Here is a 21,196-nt window from a genome sequence, read left to right on the forward strand (position 1 = left end):
TAGCAATACAAATTAATAAGTTAAATAAAGTTTGACATCAAAATTGGTGAATTTTTACTTAACTTCAAAAGTTACAAACACTTCAGGGTATCTAATAATGATAGAAAAGTTCGCATCTGGAGGTTCGTATATGTTCAACTATTTGCTTCCAACTATATAAACCGTTACGATCTTTGTTCCTAAAAACAGGAGCACCACCTAGTGGACAACATGAACAACTACTTGGTTAATATGTCTTGTTCGCGGTATGCGATAACAGTAGAAATGCATTTCAGTTTAAACTAACCAAAACTTAGTTTAAACTTTTATTTAACAGTAATATCAATTACATGGGGAAATGGAGATGGAGCTCAAGCATTGTTGACATGAACACAATAAATAAAATATGAATGCTCTCCTTTTTTACTTTGACAGAAAACACGGCTATCATCAAGATTATTTGTATATATTTGTATTACCTGGCTGATTGTATATATTAAATTAATAATTTTACAAGACACTTCAGGGTTGTTTCTGGTAACACAATATCCTCTGCTGATATTACATATAGTTTTCCATTTAATGTTTTGAATTTAGAATTCCAGAACAATCTTATATTATGCTCCCTGCATAACTCTATCCTTATTGAAACGACGTGCCTTTGCAAGAGCCTTATAAGACCATCTGATATTGCATCAAATTCCTTTGCTTTCGCTTGGAGAATATCTCCACTTCGTACACCTCGACAGAAATACTTATTAATCAAAAGCGTCTCTGATCATGTGACGTAACGAGAGAATTAGATCACGTGATAGATAAACGCCCCTCCCCCTGTTGGTGTGTGGGAGCATAGTGGTGAGGAAGACGCGTGCCGTGAATTATTTTGCCTTGTTCACCCACTTATAACTTAGCAGTTATAAGATTAAATCATGTCTCTGGAAGTGGAATCTGCAGAGTGAGTAATTCGGATGATTCTTTTACATTTTCACATGGTCATTAACAAGCTATCTTATTAAATGGTTTCATAAAATACCATAATATGGTGTGTTGTTAGCTTTCAAGCTAACCAACGCTAGCCAATACCACTTTTATAGCAGAGCTAGCTGGCTAACTGGTCAAAACGGTAGGTAGCTAGCTCACCTCAGATGGCTACCGAGTTAGCTTTGCCTGCGTGGTTATTCGTCCATCTTCTTATTGTAGTTTAGAACTGTCTGTATAAAGTTGGGATATAAAAGACGTTAGTGATTCGCAAATGACCAAAGATATTTGGACCTCGCTTACAAGCGACCCTCAAGTGTAACGTCAGCGTTGGTGGCGCTAATAGCTAGCTAAGTTGCTTAGCTAACGTTACCCGTGCTAGCTGGACAGTTCGCTAACGTTAGCGAGGTTAGCTACTTGTTGAGCTGAGATGCTTGATCGCCTTCTATGCAAGTATCAAGTAATATGTATTAGCTGAAATAATTAACTAGTTACCACACTGACAACTGTTCCAAGCATGTGAATATTGCAAGTTAATGATTTGCGGAAATGAACACGTATTTCAGACTTCAGTGCTAAGTTGGTTCTCTACTTGCAATAATAAATACCTGGCTAGCTAAACGTATAAACTGTGGAGTTATAACCTTTGATCGTGAATCAGGACTATCTAACGCCAGTTGGCGCTAAAAATTTATTTTAACAAGCAAAGTTGGCTGACTTCTTTTATGAAGTTGGGTTGTATGTTGTCTTAAATTGGCCAGTCAGTTATGCATAGTCGACTGAGTTACTGTTTGTTAGCTAGCTACCAATTTTGGCTAGTCAGCTAGCAAGCTGTTTGCGTCAGTTCTTCTAGAAGCTACATTTTAATCAATCAGATCTTAGCATTTGTCACAATATGCGGACAGCATATTCTGGCTATCGTTTTAACGGTAGTATTAAGTTAGTTAGGCCTCCGTTCAACCGCTTTTGTAGAGAACTTCATTAAAATCCGGTTTAAACCCGGTTTTATCCGCAGTGCATTGTCTGATTAAACCGATGAATCTAGTCAGTGTTTCCAAAAATTTTAATTAGGGCTAATTTAACGCACTTTGATGTTTCGCTGAAGATAACATATGCTTAGCAGTTCTGTGACTTTCATATAAATGTCGTATTATAGGTAGTCACTATGATGAAAATTAGTGACGGAATTAACGCTCGTATATGATGCAGGGAAAATATCCGCCTTCCCCAAGATGATGCCATTTCTTAGTGTCCCTAGGTTCTGTTTATTGCTTTGACTTGGGTTCAAGGATTTGCGTGAGTGGTGCTGTATTGCATTTGCAGCGTGATCCGTCTGATAATGCAGTACCTGAAGGAGAACAACCTGCACCGCACCCTGGCCACCCTGCAGGAGGAGACCACTGTGTCCCTTAACACGGTGGACAGTATCGAAAGCTTTGTGGCTGACATAAACAGCGGGCACTGGGACACAGTTCTGCAGGCCATCCAATCCCTCAAGCTCCCTGACAAGACGCTCATTGACCTCTACGAGCAGGTACGGCCTTTCCCAGAACTGGCGTGAGCCAGGTGTGCCTTTGTCATTCATATGCCTTGAGCTGAGGCTTAGGGACAATTTTCTCCCTGGATACAAGGAAATCTCATTCACTGTTAAGGCGCTTGGCGCTCAACCAGGGAGCTTGCTCACACTGAAATGGTGTTCATTGGGTCATTGTGACTAATTCACTGCGGCTGTTGGTGGTGGTGGTGGAGTGTAGCCAGTGCTGAAGCCTCCAGACATACTACAATACTTTCGTTCTGGATAAGTGCATCTTCTAAGTAATTGTAATGTAATTTACTGTAGAATGTAATATACTAGTTGTATGAATGCAGCCTGGTTACCTCCTGCCTATGCAGAGAAACCTACCCACCACCCACCTGTTGGTGCGTCTGACACGTGGTGCCTGGCTGATGTAAGATGCGTGTTCCCCGTAGGTGGTTCTGGAGCTGATCGAGCTGCGAGAGTTGGGGGCGGCCCGTTCTCTGCTGAGGCAGACCGACCCCATGATCATGCTGAAGCAGACCCAGCCCGAGAGGTACATCCACCTGGAGAACCTGCTGGCCCGGTCCTACTTCGACCCCCGAGAGGTGAGCTGCCGCACCAAGAGGGGGAGCCCTGGCTGACCTTGTGTGATACGCTGGTGCAGTCAAACCCTGCTGCTACGTGATAAATGGGGTGACAGAAATTCACCCGCGTGAAATGCGGAGTGCCGTTATTGTGAGGGTAATGAAAAATAATATTTCACTTCAGTCTGTCTTCCAGTTACTGTGTGGAAAAGAAGGGAAAAAGGTTTTCACTCTTCACCCACGTTATAAGGCCACTCAAAATACAATCACACGTGAGATACATTTACATCCGTTATAACATTTTGAAAAAGAACATATGACTGATGTTTAACTTAATGCACACATTCACACATAAACCGCACATATTAGTTAACTGTGTAGAAAATAGACAGATTATTACAAGCAAAACATGCATGTGGCAAATATAACCATAGGCTAAGTAAAACCTTGTGAGAAATTGCTACGGCTTGCAGCACTGAAATACTGTAGCACCAGTTACCATACTAATGGAGCAATGGGCTTTTTCATAACCTCTTAACATTTTAAATGAAAATCAGATCAGGAACAGTGGCCAAGCTATGATCATGTTATATTTGAATATGTGTAATCATGGGGTGCGTTAACACAGGGTTTTACTGTATTAACCATGGTCAACCGTTCGTTAGCCAGACTTCTGTCTGTCTCCTGTTGCATCAAAATGGGAGTCTGGTGTTCTGATCACGTAGGATTATTGTTGCACTTCATTGCCGTTTTGAAGCAGGGTTTCATTCTCTTTGTACCAAAGCCTGACATGACCTACAGAAATGTCCCGGCAGCCACATTTCCGAAAATGTAATGCATTTAAATCCGGCTTTGACCATCCTCAGGTTAATTGCTTTTTTTCCTGCTCTGTCAGTCTGTATTTTCACCTTATGTACGGTTCAGCAAGCAATGTCTTAAGTAATCTTGCATGGTAAAATGCTAAAAATTTAATTGGCAAACGGTGTCTCCCAAGAAGAAAAGGTAATCGATTAATTTAACGGGTTGGTGGTTTTCACCTGGAGGCTCTCGGAAGAACATCCAACAAAGAGCTTCCAGTTCTGGTTTCACTCGCGTCAATCCGTCCCTCGAGTCCCATTGTATGCATCGAGTTTTGAATTTGAGTTTTGTCTCTCTCTCTGTCTCTCTCTCTGTCTCTCTCTCTGTCTCTCTCTCTGTCTCTCTCTCTCTGTCTCTCTCTCTCTCTCTCTGTCTCTCTCTCTCTCTCTGTCTCTCTCTCTCTCTCTCTGTCTCTCTCTCTCTCTCTCTGTCTCTCTCTCTCTCTCTGTCTCTCTCTCTCTCTCTCTCTGTCTCTCTCTCTCTCTCTGTCTCTCTCTCTCTCTCTCTCTCTCTCTCTCTCTGTCTCTCTCTCTCTGTCTCTCTCTCTCTGTCTCTCTCTCTGTCTCTCTGCGCAGGCCTATCCGGATGGCAGCAGTAAGGAGAAGCGGAGGGTGGCCATTGCCCAGGCCCTGGCAGGGGAAGTGAGTGTGGTCCCGCCCTCTCGTCTCATGGCTCTGCTCGGCCAGGTGAGTGACTTGCCTCAGTTTCCGTCCTGCTGTAATACAGATGCTAAAAAACGCCTAACATTTAAATGACTTGAATGGAAATTTGTATTGCGTTTGTGGCCTTGTGTACTTCCCCCCTGAAAGCGTTTGTGCTGCAGCACTGCGTTTGGCTCATTTGTGTGTCGGTTAAAACGTGCACGTCTCGCCCCTCCTGACGGCTCGGCGGTTCCTCGTGCCCGTTTGGCTCATTCCGCTGCTGAGCACGTCGGTTAAAACGTGCACGTCTCGCCCCTCCTGACGGCTCGGCTGTTCCTCCCCCTCTGCAGTCTCTGAAATGGCAGCAGCACCAGGGCCTGCTCCCGCCCGGGATGACCATCGATCTGTTCAGGGGCAAAGCCGCTGTGAAAGACGTGGAGGAGGAGCGCTTCCCCACCCAGCTCAGCCGACACATCAAGGTACCCCCGTCACCTGCCCCCGTCACCGGCGGACTGCCCCCGTCACCTGCCCCCGTCACCTGCCCCCGTCACCTGCCCCCGTCACCTGCCCCCTTCACCTCCCCCCTTCACCTGCCCCCGTCACCTGCCCCTTTCACCTCCCCCCTTCACCTACCCCCTTCACCTGCCCCCGTCACCTGCCCCCATCACCGGAGGACTGCCCCCGTCACCTGCCCCCTTCACCTCCCCCCTTCACCTGCCCCCGTCACCTGCCCCCATCACCGGAGGACTGCCCCCGTCACCTGCCCCCTTCACCTGCCCTCGTCACCTGCCCCCATCACCGGAGGACTGCCCCCGTCACCTGCCCCCGTCACCTGCCCCCGTCACCTGCCCCCGTCACCTGCCCCCTTCACCTGCCCCCTTCACCTGCCCCCTTCACCTGCCCCCGTCACCTGCCACCTGCCACTGGCCTCCATGCATCTGGAGTCTGAGTAGAGCATGTGTTCAGCATGCAGTCTACTTGATATTCTACCAAGGATGCAGAGCCTTGCCTCAATTAGTAGTCCTGACCACTTAAAGCAGTCCTGGAGTGCCGCAGTGTTTGCTGGTTTTTGGTGTGTTTCAGCACGAAATATGCATTTCAAAGTCTTTCATTGGCTAAAGAGTCCACACACCTTGTTCTCAAGGCCTTAATTGGCTGCTGATTGAAAGGAAACTACCAACTACCAGCAGACACCGCGGCCCTCCAGGACTGGAGTTTGACACCCCTGAGTTAAAGCATACATCCTCAGATGTCTTCACCGCTTGTATAACGATAATGCTGGTCTTGCACTGGATTCAGCAGGAGTGTGCAGGAAGCTCCTGCCTTGTTGGTGTGGCTTACATGTGCTGAGGAGAGTAGGTGAACGGTAGTGAGACCCGCCTTTGGTAAGGTGGCCTGTCTGAGTGTTTGTGTCTGTGTCTGTGCCTGCAGTTTGGACAGAAGTCGCACGTTGAGTGCGCCCGCTTCTCCCCCGACGGCCAGTACCTGGTCACCGGCTCCGTGGACGGCTTCATCGAGGTGTGGAATTTCACCACCGGGAAAATCCGGAAGGTAGGCCAATCGCCTGACTGTCAGCGGCCGGAACGTTTGTGTAACCTTTGTGGTCAGAGAGTCAGGAGTTCTACCTGCGCTGCTTTGATTCGTAAGGGAATTCCCAGCTCCCTGTGATGCTAGCATGTGGCCCAGATTTGTATGGTTCACAGTGCTTACTGTTACTTATTTTCCTGCTGTGCTGCTGTGCTTACTTATTTTACTCCACACTTAAATAAATATGAGCCAATTTCTTTATTGTGTAGGGCATGTGGCTCTCAATCATTTGTTAGCACAAACTTAACCTTCTGTGCTGTGATCCTATCTTTAGCTATTCCCCAGTCTTAGTAAAGTGAAAAATACATAAGGACAGTAGACTGTCTGCTCTTCTTTTAAAAACTGTCACAATTGGGTGGGGTCCAGACTAATTCTATCTATGTTTCATGGGACTTTAATCCTGGCAGACATGAATGAAAATGTACTCCACCCACGCAACAGACCATTCTATTGTAGTATTCGTGTATTAAGGATGTTGCCAGAAGCTCTGTATCTGCTGTGATAAGCTTGCAGCGTGACCTGTTGGTGCAGATGGCTGTATGTACCGTGTGTTTCTGTGTGTGGTAGGATCTGAAGTACCAGGCTCAGGACAACTTCATGATGATGGACGACGCAGTTCTGTGCATGTGTTTCAGCCGAGACACTGAGATGTTGGCCACGGGATCACAGGATGGCAAAATTAAGGTTCTGCTCTCTCCCTCTCTCTCTCTCTCTCTCTCTCTCTCTCTCTCTCTCTCTCTCTCTCTCTCTCTCTCTCTCTCTCTCTCTCTCGCTCTCTCTGAATTCACTCTTTGGTTTCCCTCGAAGGGGAAAAAAGTATATATATTTGTCTACGTACAGGCAACACCCTGTAAAGAAATACAAACATATTTATTTAAAATTCTTAAACCAATACTAAAATTCAGTACTGCTTGAAAACACTACAGCAGGCCTCAAATAAGTTTCATCTGGATATTGGTGAAAATGTTTATTTTTAAATAGCAAATCTGCAGGACTTTACTGGGATGAAGTATTCCCAGTAATTGACTCATGTCTAATGCCGTAGCTGTTTTAGAAAAACATCGACCCTACCTAACTAACTAGCGATAGTTTTTATTTTTATTTTTATTTATTTATTTATTTATTTATTTATTTTTGACTGTCTCCATTATTGCTTGCTGAAGGTGTGATAACGGCGCTCTCTCCTCTGGGACAGGTGTGGAAGATCCAGAGCGGCCAGTGTCTGCGCAGGTTCGAGCGCGCCCACAGCAAGGGCGTCACCTGCCTCAGCTTCTGCAAGGACAGCAGTCAGCTCCTGAGCGCCTCCTTCGACCAGACCATCAGGTGGCGCTATAGGCACAGCCCCGGCCCGAGTCCAGCAGCCGCCTGACCAGTGACTGATGCACTGACACTGAACAACTGGCGCGCTGAAGCCTGCGCGTATCTTACAGCTCGTCGGCTCTTGATTGGATGGTTCTAGCATGGTTGTCTGGACAACCAGTGGGCAGAATTCTAAAAATTCTGTGCAGTACGGCGATATAATCACACGGCCATCTGAGGAGACCTAAACCCCGGCCTCTGGTTGTCACATTTCTTGCCTGTCCTATAACTGCTTTAGCTCAGATGATGCATCTGTCAGAGGTCTCGCTGAGTTAGACACAAACGGGAGAATATTTGCATATCATATCTGAGCTCCTCCGCCAGGCGATAGCTCTGACGGTGTCTGTATGCTAGGATTTCTGTGAGTCACACTGCAGACGAAATGAATTTCTCACACTGGCTGCTATTGCCGTTACACAGCTGTCCGTTTGACGTGGTTAGTGGGGTACGGTGCCAGTGACAGTCTCCCGTCACTCTTAATCGAGAAATGATCGGCAGTTGAATGTCTTCCCAATTTTAAATGTGAAAAAGCCTAGGACAAAATAAATGCAACTTAGTTTGGTGTAAATTACATGCATAGGGATTGCATTTCTAAATCTGAATCTGGGAATGGGAATCTCACAGTTTTGCAGCAGAGTTAACGAGACATTTGAGGTATGTGACTGTTGGGAACTCTCCCGGGTTTGGCAGGATCCACGGGCTGAAATCGGGAAAGTCACTGAAGGAGTTTCGGGGGCACTCCTCGTTCGTAAACGAAGCCGCCTTCACGCCGGATGGACACTACGTCGTCAGCGCGTCTTCTGACGGCACTGTCAAGGTACCGCTTCTGACGGCACGGCTCACTTCTCTTCAGGGCACGTGCTCTGCCTTCAGTAGTCAAATGTCCGGGCTCACATGGACATTGCTTTGTTTTGAATCTAGAAAAACTGAGTACGCCATGCTTTCCAGAGCCCAAATGCTTAAAATATATATATATATTTTTTGCTTGGTAATGCAGTCATTCAGTAGTAATGTTGCCTCCTCATGAGAGGGCTTTAAGCAATAATGGAAAACATAACGTTATTTCCGGTTACTGGAGTCGTCTTGGGTGTATTTGCACAAGTTTTTTCCCTGATTAGATGGGTTACTCCATCCTTTGAAGGATGAAGTAAGGATTCTGTTGAACTATGCCCCGTGATTGGGTGCTGTCAGGCCTTTACCATAGCTCATTACCTCATGATGTACTGAAAGTAGTGGCTACGAAGAACCTGGGTTTCAGCTGAATTGCAAGCAACCAAATAGAACTGCAGAAAAAAAAAATGGCCATGATGCACTGCAGTCTGCTGGAGACGAAGCCTGTATTATATCTGTGAAATGTGTCTACCAGGTTTGGAACGTGAAGACTACAGAGTGCAGCAACACATTCAAGTCCCTTGGCACCTCAGCTGGCACGGACATCACCGTCAACAATGTGATCCTCCTGCCCAAGAACCCCGAGCATTTTGTGGTTTGCAACCGATCCAACACTGTGGTCATCATGAACATGCAAGGCCAGGTGAGCACTCCTCCCTTAGCGTGACTGCTCATTCCTAGTTCCAGCTTCTGCATGTGCACCGCTGTCTCCGGCTGTTCAAAATGGTGGCCCGGTTAGTTTGTCATTTTGGCAGCATGTGTGCTTGGAAAATAAATGAATTTTGGTTCATTACTCATCGGTAAAACTGGAATATTGAACAGTCTCTCGGTGTCACTTGCTTGGTGTGCAGATCGTGAGAAGCTTCAGCTCCGGTAAGAGAGAGGGGGGAGACTTTGTGTGCTGCACCCTGTCGCCCCGCGGAGAGTGGATCTACTGCGTGGGGGAGGATTTCGTGCTCTACTGCTTCAGCACCGTCACCGGCAAACTGGAGAGAACCCTGACGGTAGGACCTGTGTCTGTCCCCGATTCTGTTCCTCCTGTCCCCTGTACTGTGCCCTGTTCTGACTCTACTGTCCCCCTGTACTGTGCCCCATTCTGTCTCTACTGTCCCCTGTACTGTGCCCCGTTCTGTCCCTCCTGTCCCCTGTACTGTGCCCCGTTCTGTCTCTACTGTCCCCCTGTACTGTGCCCCGTTCTGTCTCTACTTGTCCCCCTGTACTGTCTCTCCTGTACTGCGCCCCGTTCTGTCTCTACTGTCCCCCTGTACTGCGCCCCGTTCTGTCTCTACTGTCCCCCTGTACTGTGCCCCGTTCTGTCTCTACTGTCCCCCTGTACTGCGTCTGGTTTGGTCTCTACTGTCCTCCTGTACTGTGCCCCGTTCTGTCTCTACTGTCCCCCTGTACTGTCTCTCCTGTACTGCGCCCCGTTCTGTCTCTACTTGTCCCCCTGTACTGTGCCCCATTCTGTCTCTACTGTCCCCCTGTACTGTCTCTCCTGTACTGCGCCCCGTTCTGTCTCTACTGTCCTCCTGTACTGTGCCCCGTTCTGTCTCTACTTGTCCCCCTGTACTGTGCCCCATTCTGTCTCTACTGTCCCCCTGTACTGTCTCTCCTGTACTGCGCCCCGTTCTGTCTCTACTGTCCCCCTGTACTGCACCCCGTTCTGTCTCTACTGTCCCCCTGTACTGTGCCCCGTTCTGTCTCTACTGTCCCCCTGTACTGTCCTCCTGTACTGTGCCCCGTTCTGTCTCTACTTGTCCCCCTGTACTGTGCCCCATTCTGTCTCTACTGTCCCCCTGTACTGTCTCTCCTGTACTGCGCCCCGTTCTGTCTCTACTGTCCTCCTGTACTGTGCCCCGTTCTGTCTCTACTTGTCCCCCTGTACTGTGCCCCATTCTGTCTCTACTGTCCCCCTGTACTGTCTCTCCTGTACTGCGCCCCGTTCTGTCTCTACTGTCCCCCTGTACTGCACCCCGTTCTGTCTCTACTGTCCCCCTGTACTGTGCCCCGTTCTGTCTCTACTGTCCCCCTGTACTGCGTCTGGTTCGGTCTCTACTGTCCTCCTGTACTGTGCCCCGTTCTGTCTCTACTGTCCTCCTGTACTGTGCCCCGTTCTGTCTCTACTGTCCCCTGTACTGTGCCCCATTCTGTCTCTACTGTCCCCCTGTACTGCGCCCCGTTCTGTCTCTACTGTCTCCTGTACTCTGCCCCGTTCTATCCCTCCTGTCTCCTGTACTCTGCCCCGTTCTATCCCTCCTGTCCCCTGTACTCTGCCCCGTTCTGTCTCTACTTGTCCCCCTGTACTGTGCCCCATTCTGTCTCTACTTGTCCCCCTGTACTGTGCCCCATTCTGTCTCTACTGTCCCCCTGTACTGTCTCTCCTGTACTGCGCCCCGTTCTGTCTCTACTGTCCCCCTGTACTGCGTCCGGTTCTGTCACCATGTCACATCCCCCATTTTATTTCTTCCGCACTTCTGTCCAACTTCTTCTATCCCCATCCTCAGATCCTCTTTCCCCTTCTTCCCCTCTTTTCTTCGCTTTTTCACTCTCCTCTGTTACTGAGCTATTGTGACTGGTTCAGTGAAAAAAACTCCTGATCTACCCGAGAGGTCTGGACAACAATGGCCATGGCTTGCTGGCCTGGTTGCTAGAGCTGGGATGTGATATTATCCAATTTAGAAGGATGTTTTTTTTTTTTTTTATATTTACTGGCATATTCTTGAGTTAAGTAAAAATATGTAAGGTATGATAACCCAGGGGCTATACTTTATGCAGTTTGAATGCCTGACACAAAGGCAGTAAATTTCCCTCCGCAATGGTGATTCAGACTGCATAATGCACAACCCTGAGGTGGTTATTCTACTCGTACAGCTGCTTGGCAACAAAAAGCATAATTGTAATCAAAAGGTTTGTTTCAAAATGTGCAATTCTATTGCCCTGGCAACATTACGTAAGTATTCCAGCAGATATCAGAAACCCTATAACACTTCGTAAGGAACATTCTAGTCCTTCTCAACCGGGTTGCAAGATAGCTTGACGTCACTCACGTTCCTCCTAGCTCGTATAAAAATAACTGCTTGTTTACGATCACGGATGCGTCCCTGAACACTGTTGCAAGTCGCTTGTGATATTAGTTGGCTATAGTTGGCTTGCTAGCAATGCCATTGCTAATTCACAACAGTAATTAAGCTTTTGCCTGCCCTGCTTCATAGCCTGGCGTTTATGGGGGGGCGCATGCGCATGCACCTCCCGGCCAATCAGAATCGAGCCTTCAGCCAAGCCGTTGCATAAACCCGGTTAAACGGTCCTGTGTTTGTGTGTTTGTGAACAGGTCCACGAGAAGGACGTGATTGGCATCGCCCACCACCCTCACCAGAACCTGATCAGCACGTACAGTGAGGACGGCCTGCTGAAGCTGTGGAAGCCGTAGAGCCGCACACCCGCGCTTTTCCTTTTTCACACGGGCGGGGAGGGGGGTAGGCGGGCCTCAAGCCTTTCTATCCTCATTTTTCATTACGAGTTTCGGATGGGACCAGGGAATTCTTGGACTTGGTTTTTTTTCATTTTTTTAAGTTTTTAAAGCAATATCGAGTCGTACATTTTTTTTTCGGTCGTATCGTGTTATAAAATGCATGACTATTTATTTTAATAACGGGCAATGGGAAGGGCTGTGCATCGTCCTAGTGGCCATCTTTCATGAATAACCTGATGCATCACCTACACCCATCTGCATTCCCACCGACCTGTTCTGTGTTAACTCTCTCACGCGTGTCTCCGTTGCCTCTACAAAGCATGGATGTTCTTTGTTTATAACCAGTCGATGACGTGTTTATTAGCCTTCATGTTTCATTGTGTCCAGGGTATCGTTTCCCTTTCGTGGGAGTGCATGCTCGTGTCTCTGTTTTAGTGTGTGAAGTCTGTGTACAGAGAATCCAAACATTGAGTCCATATGCAGTTAAAAGAAAACCAGCTGGCCAGATCGCTAATTTTTTTACTAATGCATGGTTATTTGTGGAGTTGGATTAGTACAGTACATACCTCTTCCAGTATACACAAAGTTAAGGACCCTTTGTACAATAGTCAGACGGAAATATTTTTGAACAAGCCTATTATTGGTACTTCTGTAATGTACATCTTCAGTAAAAATGTTTTCAAATTTTGGTCTGTAGAATTTAAATGTAGTGTATTACCCAGTATATATTTTTAGCTGCTCAAACTTTGTTGAGTTTTCTTGCCTTAATGTTACCAATACCTCCCTTCATGCATACAAGTATGCAGTTATTGTGGTTTGCGTTTCAGAAACCACACATTCAAGGTCACTACTAAATGGCCTTGTTTTTTTAATTAAGAGAAATGGGATTATTTTTTGGTTCATGGTCAAAGGCTTGTCAGTGATGTCCTGGTAATAACTGGCAGTGTAATTTATGACTTCTCCATGATTATTACAGTGAACTGAAGCTATCATCACTTGTTTATTAAGTCACATTTGCATGGTTTTCAATACCTGGATGAATCCAAAACCATGGTCTTTGATGAACGCTCCTAGTTCTGCTGTTGTGATGCTCATTGTGCTTTCGGTCGCGGGCACTTCCCGTATGAACATCTTGGGATTGCATGCATTCACAAAACCATATTCGTGCAGTCAAGAGGGCGAAGTGTTTGGATTTCCTTGGCACGGTCTGAATGTTCTAGAATAAGGGCTGAGGGAGTAAAAGGACATTGATCAACAAAGCAAAAAAAAAAAACCAACAAAAAAAACCTTTTGGAAAGTTAGCATTTGTTAGAGAGCTTCCAGAAGAGATTAAACTGGTAGGCTTGTTTGTGAGGCCACAGGTGAGGCCACAGGATTATGCACTCGAGTGCTTCAATAAAGGCTTGCTGCAGTTCCAACAGCTGGACCCATTTGCTTCCTGTGTGTCGCAGGAACGACACCGAGCTCCTGTTCATTATCTGTGTCCCATCTTCCCTTCCACAGGTACTAGAAATGCGCAGATAATTTGTTGCAGTTGCACAATTCGGGTTTGATTCCCGGTCCTGTCGAGAGCTGAGTTTGGCCGGCTCTCATGGAGTGGCATAATTGGCTCGCTGCTCCGAGGGAGGGACTCAGCAGGGATTAGTAAGGATCGCTGCGTGCCTGCACCCCGGTGCGCCTCGGAATTACGGTCGCCGGCTGTGAGACGAGACTGCTTGAAGAAGGCGCGTTGTTCTCCCTCTGGGCCGCTGAAGGGACGGGGTCGTAAGCGGTGTATCCCCAGCTAACACTAATTGGATTAGATAGGGTACAAATTGGGAGAAAAAGGGAAAATTTTAGAAAAAAATTGAAATGCACAGATTACTGTACAACGTCAGTACAACTACTCTCATAGACCACACAAGCCAATTTTTGGCAAAGTCTTTAATATCAAGATATTAAATATGGGTTTAAAATAAGGGGGGTTGACATAATTACAAAAGTTTTCAACACGGTTAAAGGATGAGTGAGAAATCCAAAAATAAAACAAAAAAGCTTCTGTGTGTATAGCGGAATTGGTGGACAACTTCATAGCTTTTACATGCAAAAGTCAATAGCTTTCATGTCCTCTTGGTTAAAATGAGCATTTGGCACATCTGCCTTGGGTACAATTAATTTGAAATGAGTGACGACCAGTAGGATACCTTTTATATGAGGTCATTTAGTTTGTACAGGAGCACAGCATTTAACATTTCAGATTTGATTACAAGTTTATACAACCCAACAAAATTACAAAATACACAGGCGGGAGACCCGCAAAATTAACAATGATTTGTACCATATCAAGATCATCATAACCTACATTTAACACTGCTCAGTAATTCCACTGATTCTGTGTGTAGTATGATGCTGGTATTATCTTTCAGGTTTAAAAACAAAAATGCGCTTCATTTGTCCGTTCCGTTATCCTGTGCCATTCTGAAATCCTTGAAGTAGAACGCCTGTCACTCCTCAAACCCCAAAACGGAACCACCTCAACTTTCACATGATGTAACCACACGGGTGAGGGGGTCTGGCCCACAAACAGGAAGTGCACCTCTGACCCACAGGAGGAGTCACAGCAGTCGAAAAAAAGGGCGGTATTCCGTTTCCCAATTCTGTCTAAACCAGGACGTGCAGCAACGGAAGGGGAAGGGGAACAGGCTTCTCTGTCCATCACAGTGACATCTCTAAATCACATCTGCAGCTTCCAAAATTAGTTTTAAAAAAATATATATATAAAAAAAAAAATCTCTTCCAGTGGCTGGGTTCATTCAGAGCAGAGCCCTGACTGGCGTGTCTGGGTGCTCTAGGCTAGGAGGTTTGGCACTGAATGGCGCCCCCTGAATGGAAGTCTGCGTCCTCCGTGCCATTGAAGTGGTGTCTTTTGCGTGGCAACTCGCAGTCCTCCAGGTCGGCGTAGAAGTAGAGGTCGTCGTCCATGCTCTCCGAGTCCTCGTCCTCCGCCCTGCCCGGGAGGTAGTGCTCCAGCTTCTTCAGCTTGTCCAGGGGCAGGAAGTTCTCCACGGGAAACACCACCTGGGATTACACAAAGTTAGTGCCACACACCGTGGAGCAATACGTGTGTGTGTGCGCGTGTGTGTGTTTGCGTGTTCACCCCACAGGTTTGTCACATCTTGCTTCCATCCAGCATAGGGAGCTAAACACCCAGGGTAAACCTACACTGACCATTTTATGTTTAAAACAACATTAAAACTTACTGTCCTCAGGATGTGAAGGTTGCGACTGAGTGATTACACTTTGGAGAGGCCCGTCCAAATATGGTGCAGTAGCCAAATTACAGTTGCTCCTTTTTCCCCGGAATATAAACATCAAATTCAAACTCTTAAGGAGTGGACTAATTGTCTCACCACTGACTAATAGTTGAGCATTCCGGCACAAAAGGTTACCGTTGCACCTTTAGAGCAGGTAATGTACATTATAGAATTATGTTTTTACTGTCCAGCCCAGCACTCTGCTTCATGGGTGAGGCACTTTATAACTCCCATGTATGCTCGCACATAAGGCCTTTACCAGAGTTCACCAAGAGCCTCTCTTTTTTTGGCTGACTGTTCATTTCTGATTAGTTAATGGTTGGACTGTGCATAATGTAACGTATTCAATGACAAAAGTGTGTATCCCTTTCAATTAGATCTTAGTCCGCCAGCAATAATGTGTTTTTTTGCTTGGTGTGATACTAATGCTCCAAAGAGAATTATGGATCCAGAAGAAGGGCTTGAGTCTCATTTAGCTACACTTAACGCCATTACAAGCCTAGCAGCCCGTGGTCATGATCCATGGGTGAACCAGTGAGGCTGAGGGCGGCACTGACCGTGAAGACGATGATGAGACGGCCCTTCTCAAACGGTCTGCGATGGAGGGGCATCCCCTCGTTAAGGACACACTTCCTGGTGCCAGGCTTTATTAGCTCTCCTGCAAGGGCAAATCAAATTACTTTTAAGACAGTGTACAAAATTAAGTGTTTCGGGTGCCTTCAAATGTAGTTACAAATTAAATTTAAGTTCAAAACTTGGAACACTAATAATATACACACATTTTTGAGGGCACCACTAAAAAGTGAACACAAAGTGTGGGTGGGCGACCATGCAGGATTGGGCTCCGTACCTGGATGTGAGGTGATGAGGAGAGTTCTGTTGTCGAGAGTTTGTACTGGCTTCTGGAAGCCACACAGCGCCTCCACTAACCGTAGCTCCATGCTCATTATCAAATTTTCTCTCTTCCTGTAACAGACAACAGGCAACAGGCTACAGTTTAGATAAACAGGACACCTGGACATTCATGCATTGGATTTCTTCACCGATACGGAACCCAAATCCATTGGAAAACACCTAGCACAAAACTGTAGAAAGTCTCTCGAGGAATTTCACATCACCGATTAAGACCAAATGGGCTCTTCTGAACTAGAGCTCCCTTCTCTGCTTTCTGGTCTCAGCAGGTCATGAGGGCAGTCAGACCTCACCGGGTGAAAGTGGGGTGGGCTTTCTGGTCCAGGACAATAATGACATCCCCGGGCTCCAGCCCAGGCTCCTGATCACCCTCTGCATGGAAGACTATCTTCTGTCCGTCCTTCATTCCTACCAAAACAAACAATGAGTTGACTTATTGTTAATAAGTTGAGTTATTGTGTTGCTCAGTTTTATATTCCCATCTGTGTTCAAATATATATATATAGTATTTTCTTACGGGTGCGACATTCTCTATATCTACATTTCCTACATGATGAGTAAATAGTTCCCTGATTTACAGCTGGCATCTGTAACACTGCTGTTAAGCATTTCAGTCCAGAGGTCTTGTCTATTAATATTAACATAGTCAAAGGGCTCCCACTTCCAAATCACCCTTTTTTTTTTTTACATTCACCTATACCAAATAAAATGATGGAACAACTTGTGGAATGTTTCACTCAGCCTAGAAAGCACCTTCTATCAACAACAATTCTCCAGCTCTGCACTGAGCTGCACCATTCTAAATAAAGCAATCCAGACCAGGGGTATGTTTCTGCACTTGGGGCTAATGAACCGAAATGAATAAATAATGAATGTTCCTCAGTCTGTACCTCTGTCGATGTGGACCTCCAGAGTCTTGTTCTGGCGCAGGATCTTGCGGGCCCCGCAGCCCTTGCACTTGTCCTTTGAGCTGATGCGCTGCCCCTGGCCGTGGCAGGCCATGCAGAGGGTGGACACCTGCTGCACCACGTTCCCCATGATCTGGTGGAGCTGTACCTGCACCCCGGTACCCTGGCAGCAGGGGCACACTTCCACTGCCCCCTTCCTGCCCCCACGCCCTGCAGAGACGCAACACACACACACGGACTCAGCGTGCAGCGTGACCCCGATTTTGTCTTCTCACCGGCCAACGACGCTCTGCCGGAGGCCAGGCCTCTCACCTTGGCATCGGTCACAGATGATGTTCTTCTGGAGGGAGAGCTTCCTGGTGCCTCCGTTATAAAGTTCCTCCAAGGACACGCTCAACGTGTGGACCATGTTCTTCCCTTGAGGGACAACAGATCAGTGGCCATGGAGAACAAGCATGATGGACAGAAGGTGAGCCGTCGGCTGACAAGTCAACGCTTAACCTGGCCTGTAGCGTAGTGGTTAAGGTAATTGACTGGGACACGCAAGGTCGGTGCTTCTAATCCCGGTGTAGCCACAATAAAAAAAAAAATCCGCACAGCCATTGGGCCCTTGAGCAAGGCCCTTAACCCTGCATTGCTCCAGGGGAGGATTGTCTCCTGCTTAGTCTAATCAACTGTATGTCGCTCTGGATAAGAGCGTCTGCCGCCAAATGCCAATAATGTAATGTAATGTAATGTTAACCTCATGCATAAACTTTAATCTAATACACCACTCGCTGAACGGTGCCACAGCAGCTATCTGTAATCTTCCAGTGGGATATTAGTTCATTGTTCATTGTTTAATAGCAGTGTGATAAAAGTGGCCAAATAAATATTCAGGTCATAATGTTCATCATCAGTTCTCCATTTAAAATGTGGCATTATTGTTAAATTCAAAAGTTCAAAAAGGTGTTAGATCACCCTAAGCTAGAGAAAATAAAGCAAGTTCTTTACCTTTCCTCTCTCTCTGCATTCTTCCCCCACCTCCAAAAAACATGTCGAAGATGTCCATGGGAGAGGTGAAGACCCCACCCCCTCCAGTCCCACCCTCTTTAATGGCCTTCTCTCCCCCGCGATCATAGACCTCTCTCTTCCGAGTGTCCGAAAGGACTTCATATGCCTGCGAGATCTGCTTGAACTGTTTAGACAGGAAGAAAAGGATAGTAATTACTTGTACACAAACGTGTGCGTGTGTGTGTGTGTGTGTGTGTGCCTGTGTGTGTGTGACGCATATGTGCAGATATGCACACCAGCACAGTCATATTGTCCATTCTTTCTCCAAATCCTACATATTCCTTCAGTTTTAATTTAATAATACATTATTGGTCACACTTGATGTCAACAGAGAAAAGTCAAACACAGAAAGTATGGACTCAACTGACCAGTCATGACACAGCAAAGAGATGGCACATATTCTGTTGTTGTTTGGACATATTTGGACACTGCTGGTGTACTACACCGAACTACTTTCATCACAACGCTACAGAGTGGTTGCATACAAAATATGACACCGCCTATAGCCTACTTACAGTAATACTACCATAGTCCCAATTCAAAGCAAGGGGGAGACTTGCATCTCTAATCTTAAGTGGCTGGGAAGTGAGTTGTGGACCACCAAACTAAATACTCCTACTTGCAGTTTAAGATATTGGCACAGACATAGCAAATGACAAACAGACACCCAAATATCAGTTTATAAATCAAAAAATAGCTAGAATGAGCAGTTTTCTATCAATCATAATTCATTATTTGATCTTTGAATACATTTTTGAAACTGAAAGGCTGAATACTGCAATCTAATTCTGTTTAAAATGTATGTTGCCAAACTGGGGCATAAGTACCAATTAACAGCAAACCTGAAAATAGATGCCCTGATTGACAGGTCCTTACTAATTAAACTGTACCCATGTGGTGACATTTTTTTACTTTGATGTTTCTAACGACACATTCCACCATTTTACCAATTACTCTTTAGCCTCCTTGAGCTGAACAAATTTTAAGTGTCTGAGATTTTCCCCTTAAAACAATCACATTGGAGAACAGATTGAAATGAGGAGCAAGGATCAACTGTTGACCCCTCTGATATTCTCACCCTTTCTCCTTCTGTTGGGTTCTTGTCAGGGTGGTACTTCAGTGCTAACTTCCTGTAGGCTTTCTTCAACTCCTCTGCAGTTGCATTGGGCTTCACACCAAGCGTGTCATAAAATCCGGTTTCCTTCACCATTGCAACTCACACACACAGCCTTTAACCAGATTAATTAATTTCATGTCAACATAAAAATGTTCACTGGCCTACATTAGACACATGAAAACATGCCCGCACTCTCAAACCTAATCATGAAGGCAATCAGCTGTCAAGAACAGAGGTTTCACACTGACAAAGCAAAGTGAGCAAAGTGTTGAAATAGAAGTTTAATCAAGTGCACTCGATTCCTTTTATCAGCATCAAGGCCAGCACCCAGACCTGGGTCAAAATGTATGTCAAATACCGTTACTCTGCGGTGGCAAAAATGAAGAAAACATGATCCATTTGCAGATCCCTGATCCTTTTTACGAAATACGTAAAAAAACAAAACGTGCTTAAACATTTCTTTTTTAAAGGTGATGTTTCTCCCATAGTTAATTGTTAGTAATACGCAGGAATTGTAGCTATTGATATATAAAGGTTTGATGTGTTTAAAATATCGTTCGCTAATGTTTGAACTAAGGCTGGCGCCATCACGGCCAGATCCGGTTTTGTTGACATTTTGGTCGTCGGCATGCTATAGTCAAAAACTCAATTTCTATCGATAAAATATATTAAAACAAGGCAAACACTACTCGGAAAACAAAAATGTTCGACATATCGTGTTCAAGATAGATAACTAGCTCTTAGCTTGTGAACAATTATACATAAGGATTCCATTCGTCTGACTACGGAACAAAGACAAAATGTGCCTCGTTTGCTCCTGCGAATCTTCCGAGGTCCCGTGTTATGTCAAGCGACCTGTGTGTTAGCGAGCAACATGGTTGACAGTTTGGTTGGCCAGCTTGCAAACAGTAACAAACAACAAAAGGCGACCGGCTAACGTTACTCTGTTAACAATTGTATCGACAGATAGACACTGTATTACAATGTTTGGAGGTTAGAGCTAGGCAGATAGCTCGCAAGTTATCATTAGTTAGCAAGTAACGTTACCGCTAAAGGTACCAAGATATTCAACAAAAAACGCAATCCAATAAAATGAAATCACTGCTTTGCTTAGATGCAGTACTACAACAATTGTGACTGCTTACTTGGCTAAAGACAAAAACTATTCCTCTTATCGTCCCAGATGACGGAGACTTTCCTCCAGCTGCTTTCCGTTAAGTGCCGCTCGTTACCCAGCAACTAACTCTCCTTCCAGACTTTGTCAGCTACCTTGATGCCGCCCTAGCAACCGTGACATAAGAAGGTCTTGTGTGTGACGCAAAGGTTATGCCGTCTAGTAGCCTTGCTAGTATTTTTGGTTGGTTTTCATTAGTTTTAAAACTTTTCTGGCAGTAATGAGCAAAGTAAAGAAAATTAAATCACATTATCTTAAACTACAGCAGTGACCCACACTATTGTCCCTTGGCTCAAACAAATTATCCTAAAGCTATCATGTTGATGATGGTGAATGACACTTGGAGAAGGAAGAAGACTATTAAGTCTTTAAAATCTACCCTATTACATCTTCAAACATTTATTGGACTGAGAGCAACATCTGGCAACCCTCAGGTACTGTGTGCTCAAAAGCTTGAATAACTGGAAACACCACACATCCATTTGTGATGTCCAACTATGGTGGCCTGACTTATAACAAACAATAGGACTTTGCAGGTTTTCTGTACTTATTACATTAATTGTAAAATGGTGCTGGAATGGGAAATCATAGACTAGAAATTAACACTGCATTGGAGTGCACCTTAAGTCCTTTAAGTAGTAGCACACAGCCACTCAAATATGTATAACAAAAAAGAAACACAAATAGATTATCCACACAGATGTGTATAAACGCATAACAGAGGAGAGGAAAAGCATTTAGACGGTCACACTTCTTCCTCAGGCAAACGGCATCACTACATCACTCCACTGTTTTCGGTTATCTGTATTACTTTTTTTTTTTTTTTCTTCTTTTTTTTTTACCACATTTTCCGTTTTATTTAAGCCTTTCA

The 21,196-nt window shown here is 45.6% G+C and overlaps 2 protein-coding genes across 2 annotated transcripts; one reads left to right on the top strand and one right to left on the bottom strand.

Annotated features, from left to right (window-relative positions):
* The first annotated feature begins 788 nt into the window (after nt 1–788).
* On the top strand, nt 789–13,288 carry smu1a (SMU1 DNA replication regulator and spliceosomal factor a). The gene is made up of 12 exons (XM_061251615.1): nt 789–934; nt 2,281–2,491; nt 2,929–3,081; nt 4,494–4,604; nt 4,910–5,038; nt 5,991–6,110; nt 6,714–6,830; nt 7,342–7,469; nt 8,196–8,322; nt 8,872–9,039; nt 9,248–9,400; nt 11,728–13,288. The coding sequence occupies exons 1-12, from the start codon at nt 909–911 to the stop codon at nt 11,824–11,826; spliced, it is 1,542 nt and encodes a 513-aa protein (XP_061107599.1). The 5' UTR covers nt 789–908; the 3' UTR covers nt 11,827–13,288.
* Nucleotides 13,289–13,776: 488 nt separating this feature from the next.
* LOC133134939 (dnaJ homolog subfamily A member 1-like) lies at nt 13,777–21,078 on the bottom strand. Its single transcript, XM_061251558.1, has 9 exons — nt 20,297–21,078; nt 19,113–19,263; nt 17,975–18,158; nt 17,294–17,398; nt 16,964–17,191; nt 16,367–16,481; nt 16,012–16,127; nt 15,719–15,819; nt 13,777–14,925 (listed from the first exon to the last, which is right to left on the bottom strand). The coding sequence occupies exons 2-9, from the start codon at nt 19,242–19,244 to the stop codon at nt 14,701–14,703; spliced, it is 1,206 nt and encodes a 401-aa protein (XP_061107542.1). The 5' UTR covers nt 19,245–19,263; nt 20,297–21,078; the 3' UTR covers nt 13,777–14,700.
* Nucleotides 21,079–21,196: the final 118 nt, after the last annotated feature.

This window comes from Conger conger, chromosome 8 (assembly GCF_963514075.1).
Source record: "Conger conger chromosome 8, fConCon1.1, whole genome shotgun sequence".
Lineage (NCBI taxonomy): Eukaryota > Metazoa > Chordata > Actinopteri > Anguilliformes > Congridae > Conger > Conger conger.

What these genes read in the sequence shown, in the direction of transcription:
- LOC133134939 (XM_061251558.1), bottom strand. Translation starts at nt 19,244, where the DNA reads ATGGTGAAGGAAACCGGATTTTATGACACGCTTGGTGTGAAGCCCAAT. An exon ending in ACCCAACAGAAGGAGAAAGG is followed by an intron (nt 18,159 to 19,112) that starts GTGAGAATATCA and finishes CTGTCTAAACAG; the next exon opens with TTCAAGCAGATCTCGCAGGC. An exon ending in CATCTGTGACCGATGCCAAG is followed by an intron (nt 17,192 to 17,293) that starts GTGAGAGGCCTG and finishes GCGTCTCTGCAG; the next exon opens with GGCGTGGGGGCAGGAAGGGG.
- smu1a (XM_061251615.1), top strand. Translation starts at nt 909, where the DNA reads ATGTCTCTGGAAGTGGAATCTGCAGA. An exon ending in CACAGGATGGCAAAATTAAG is followed by an intron (nt 6,831 to 7,341) that starts GTTCTGCTCTCT and finishes CCTCTGGGACAG; the next exon opens with GTGTGGAAGATCCAGAGCGG. An exon ending in TCATGAACATGCAAGGCCAG is followed by an intron (nt 9,040 to 9,247) that starts GTGAGCACTCCT and finishes CTTGGTGTGCAG; the next exon opens with ATCGTGAGAAGCTTCAGCTC.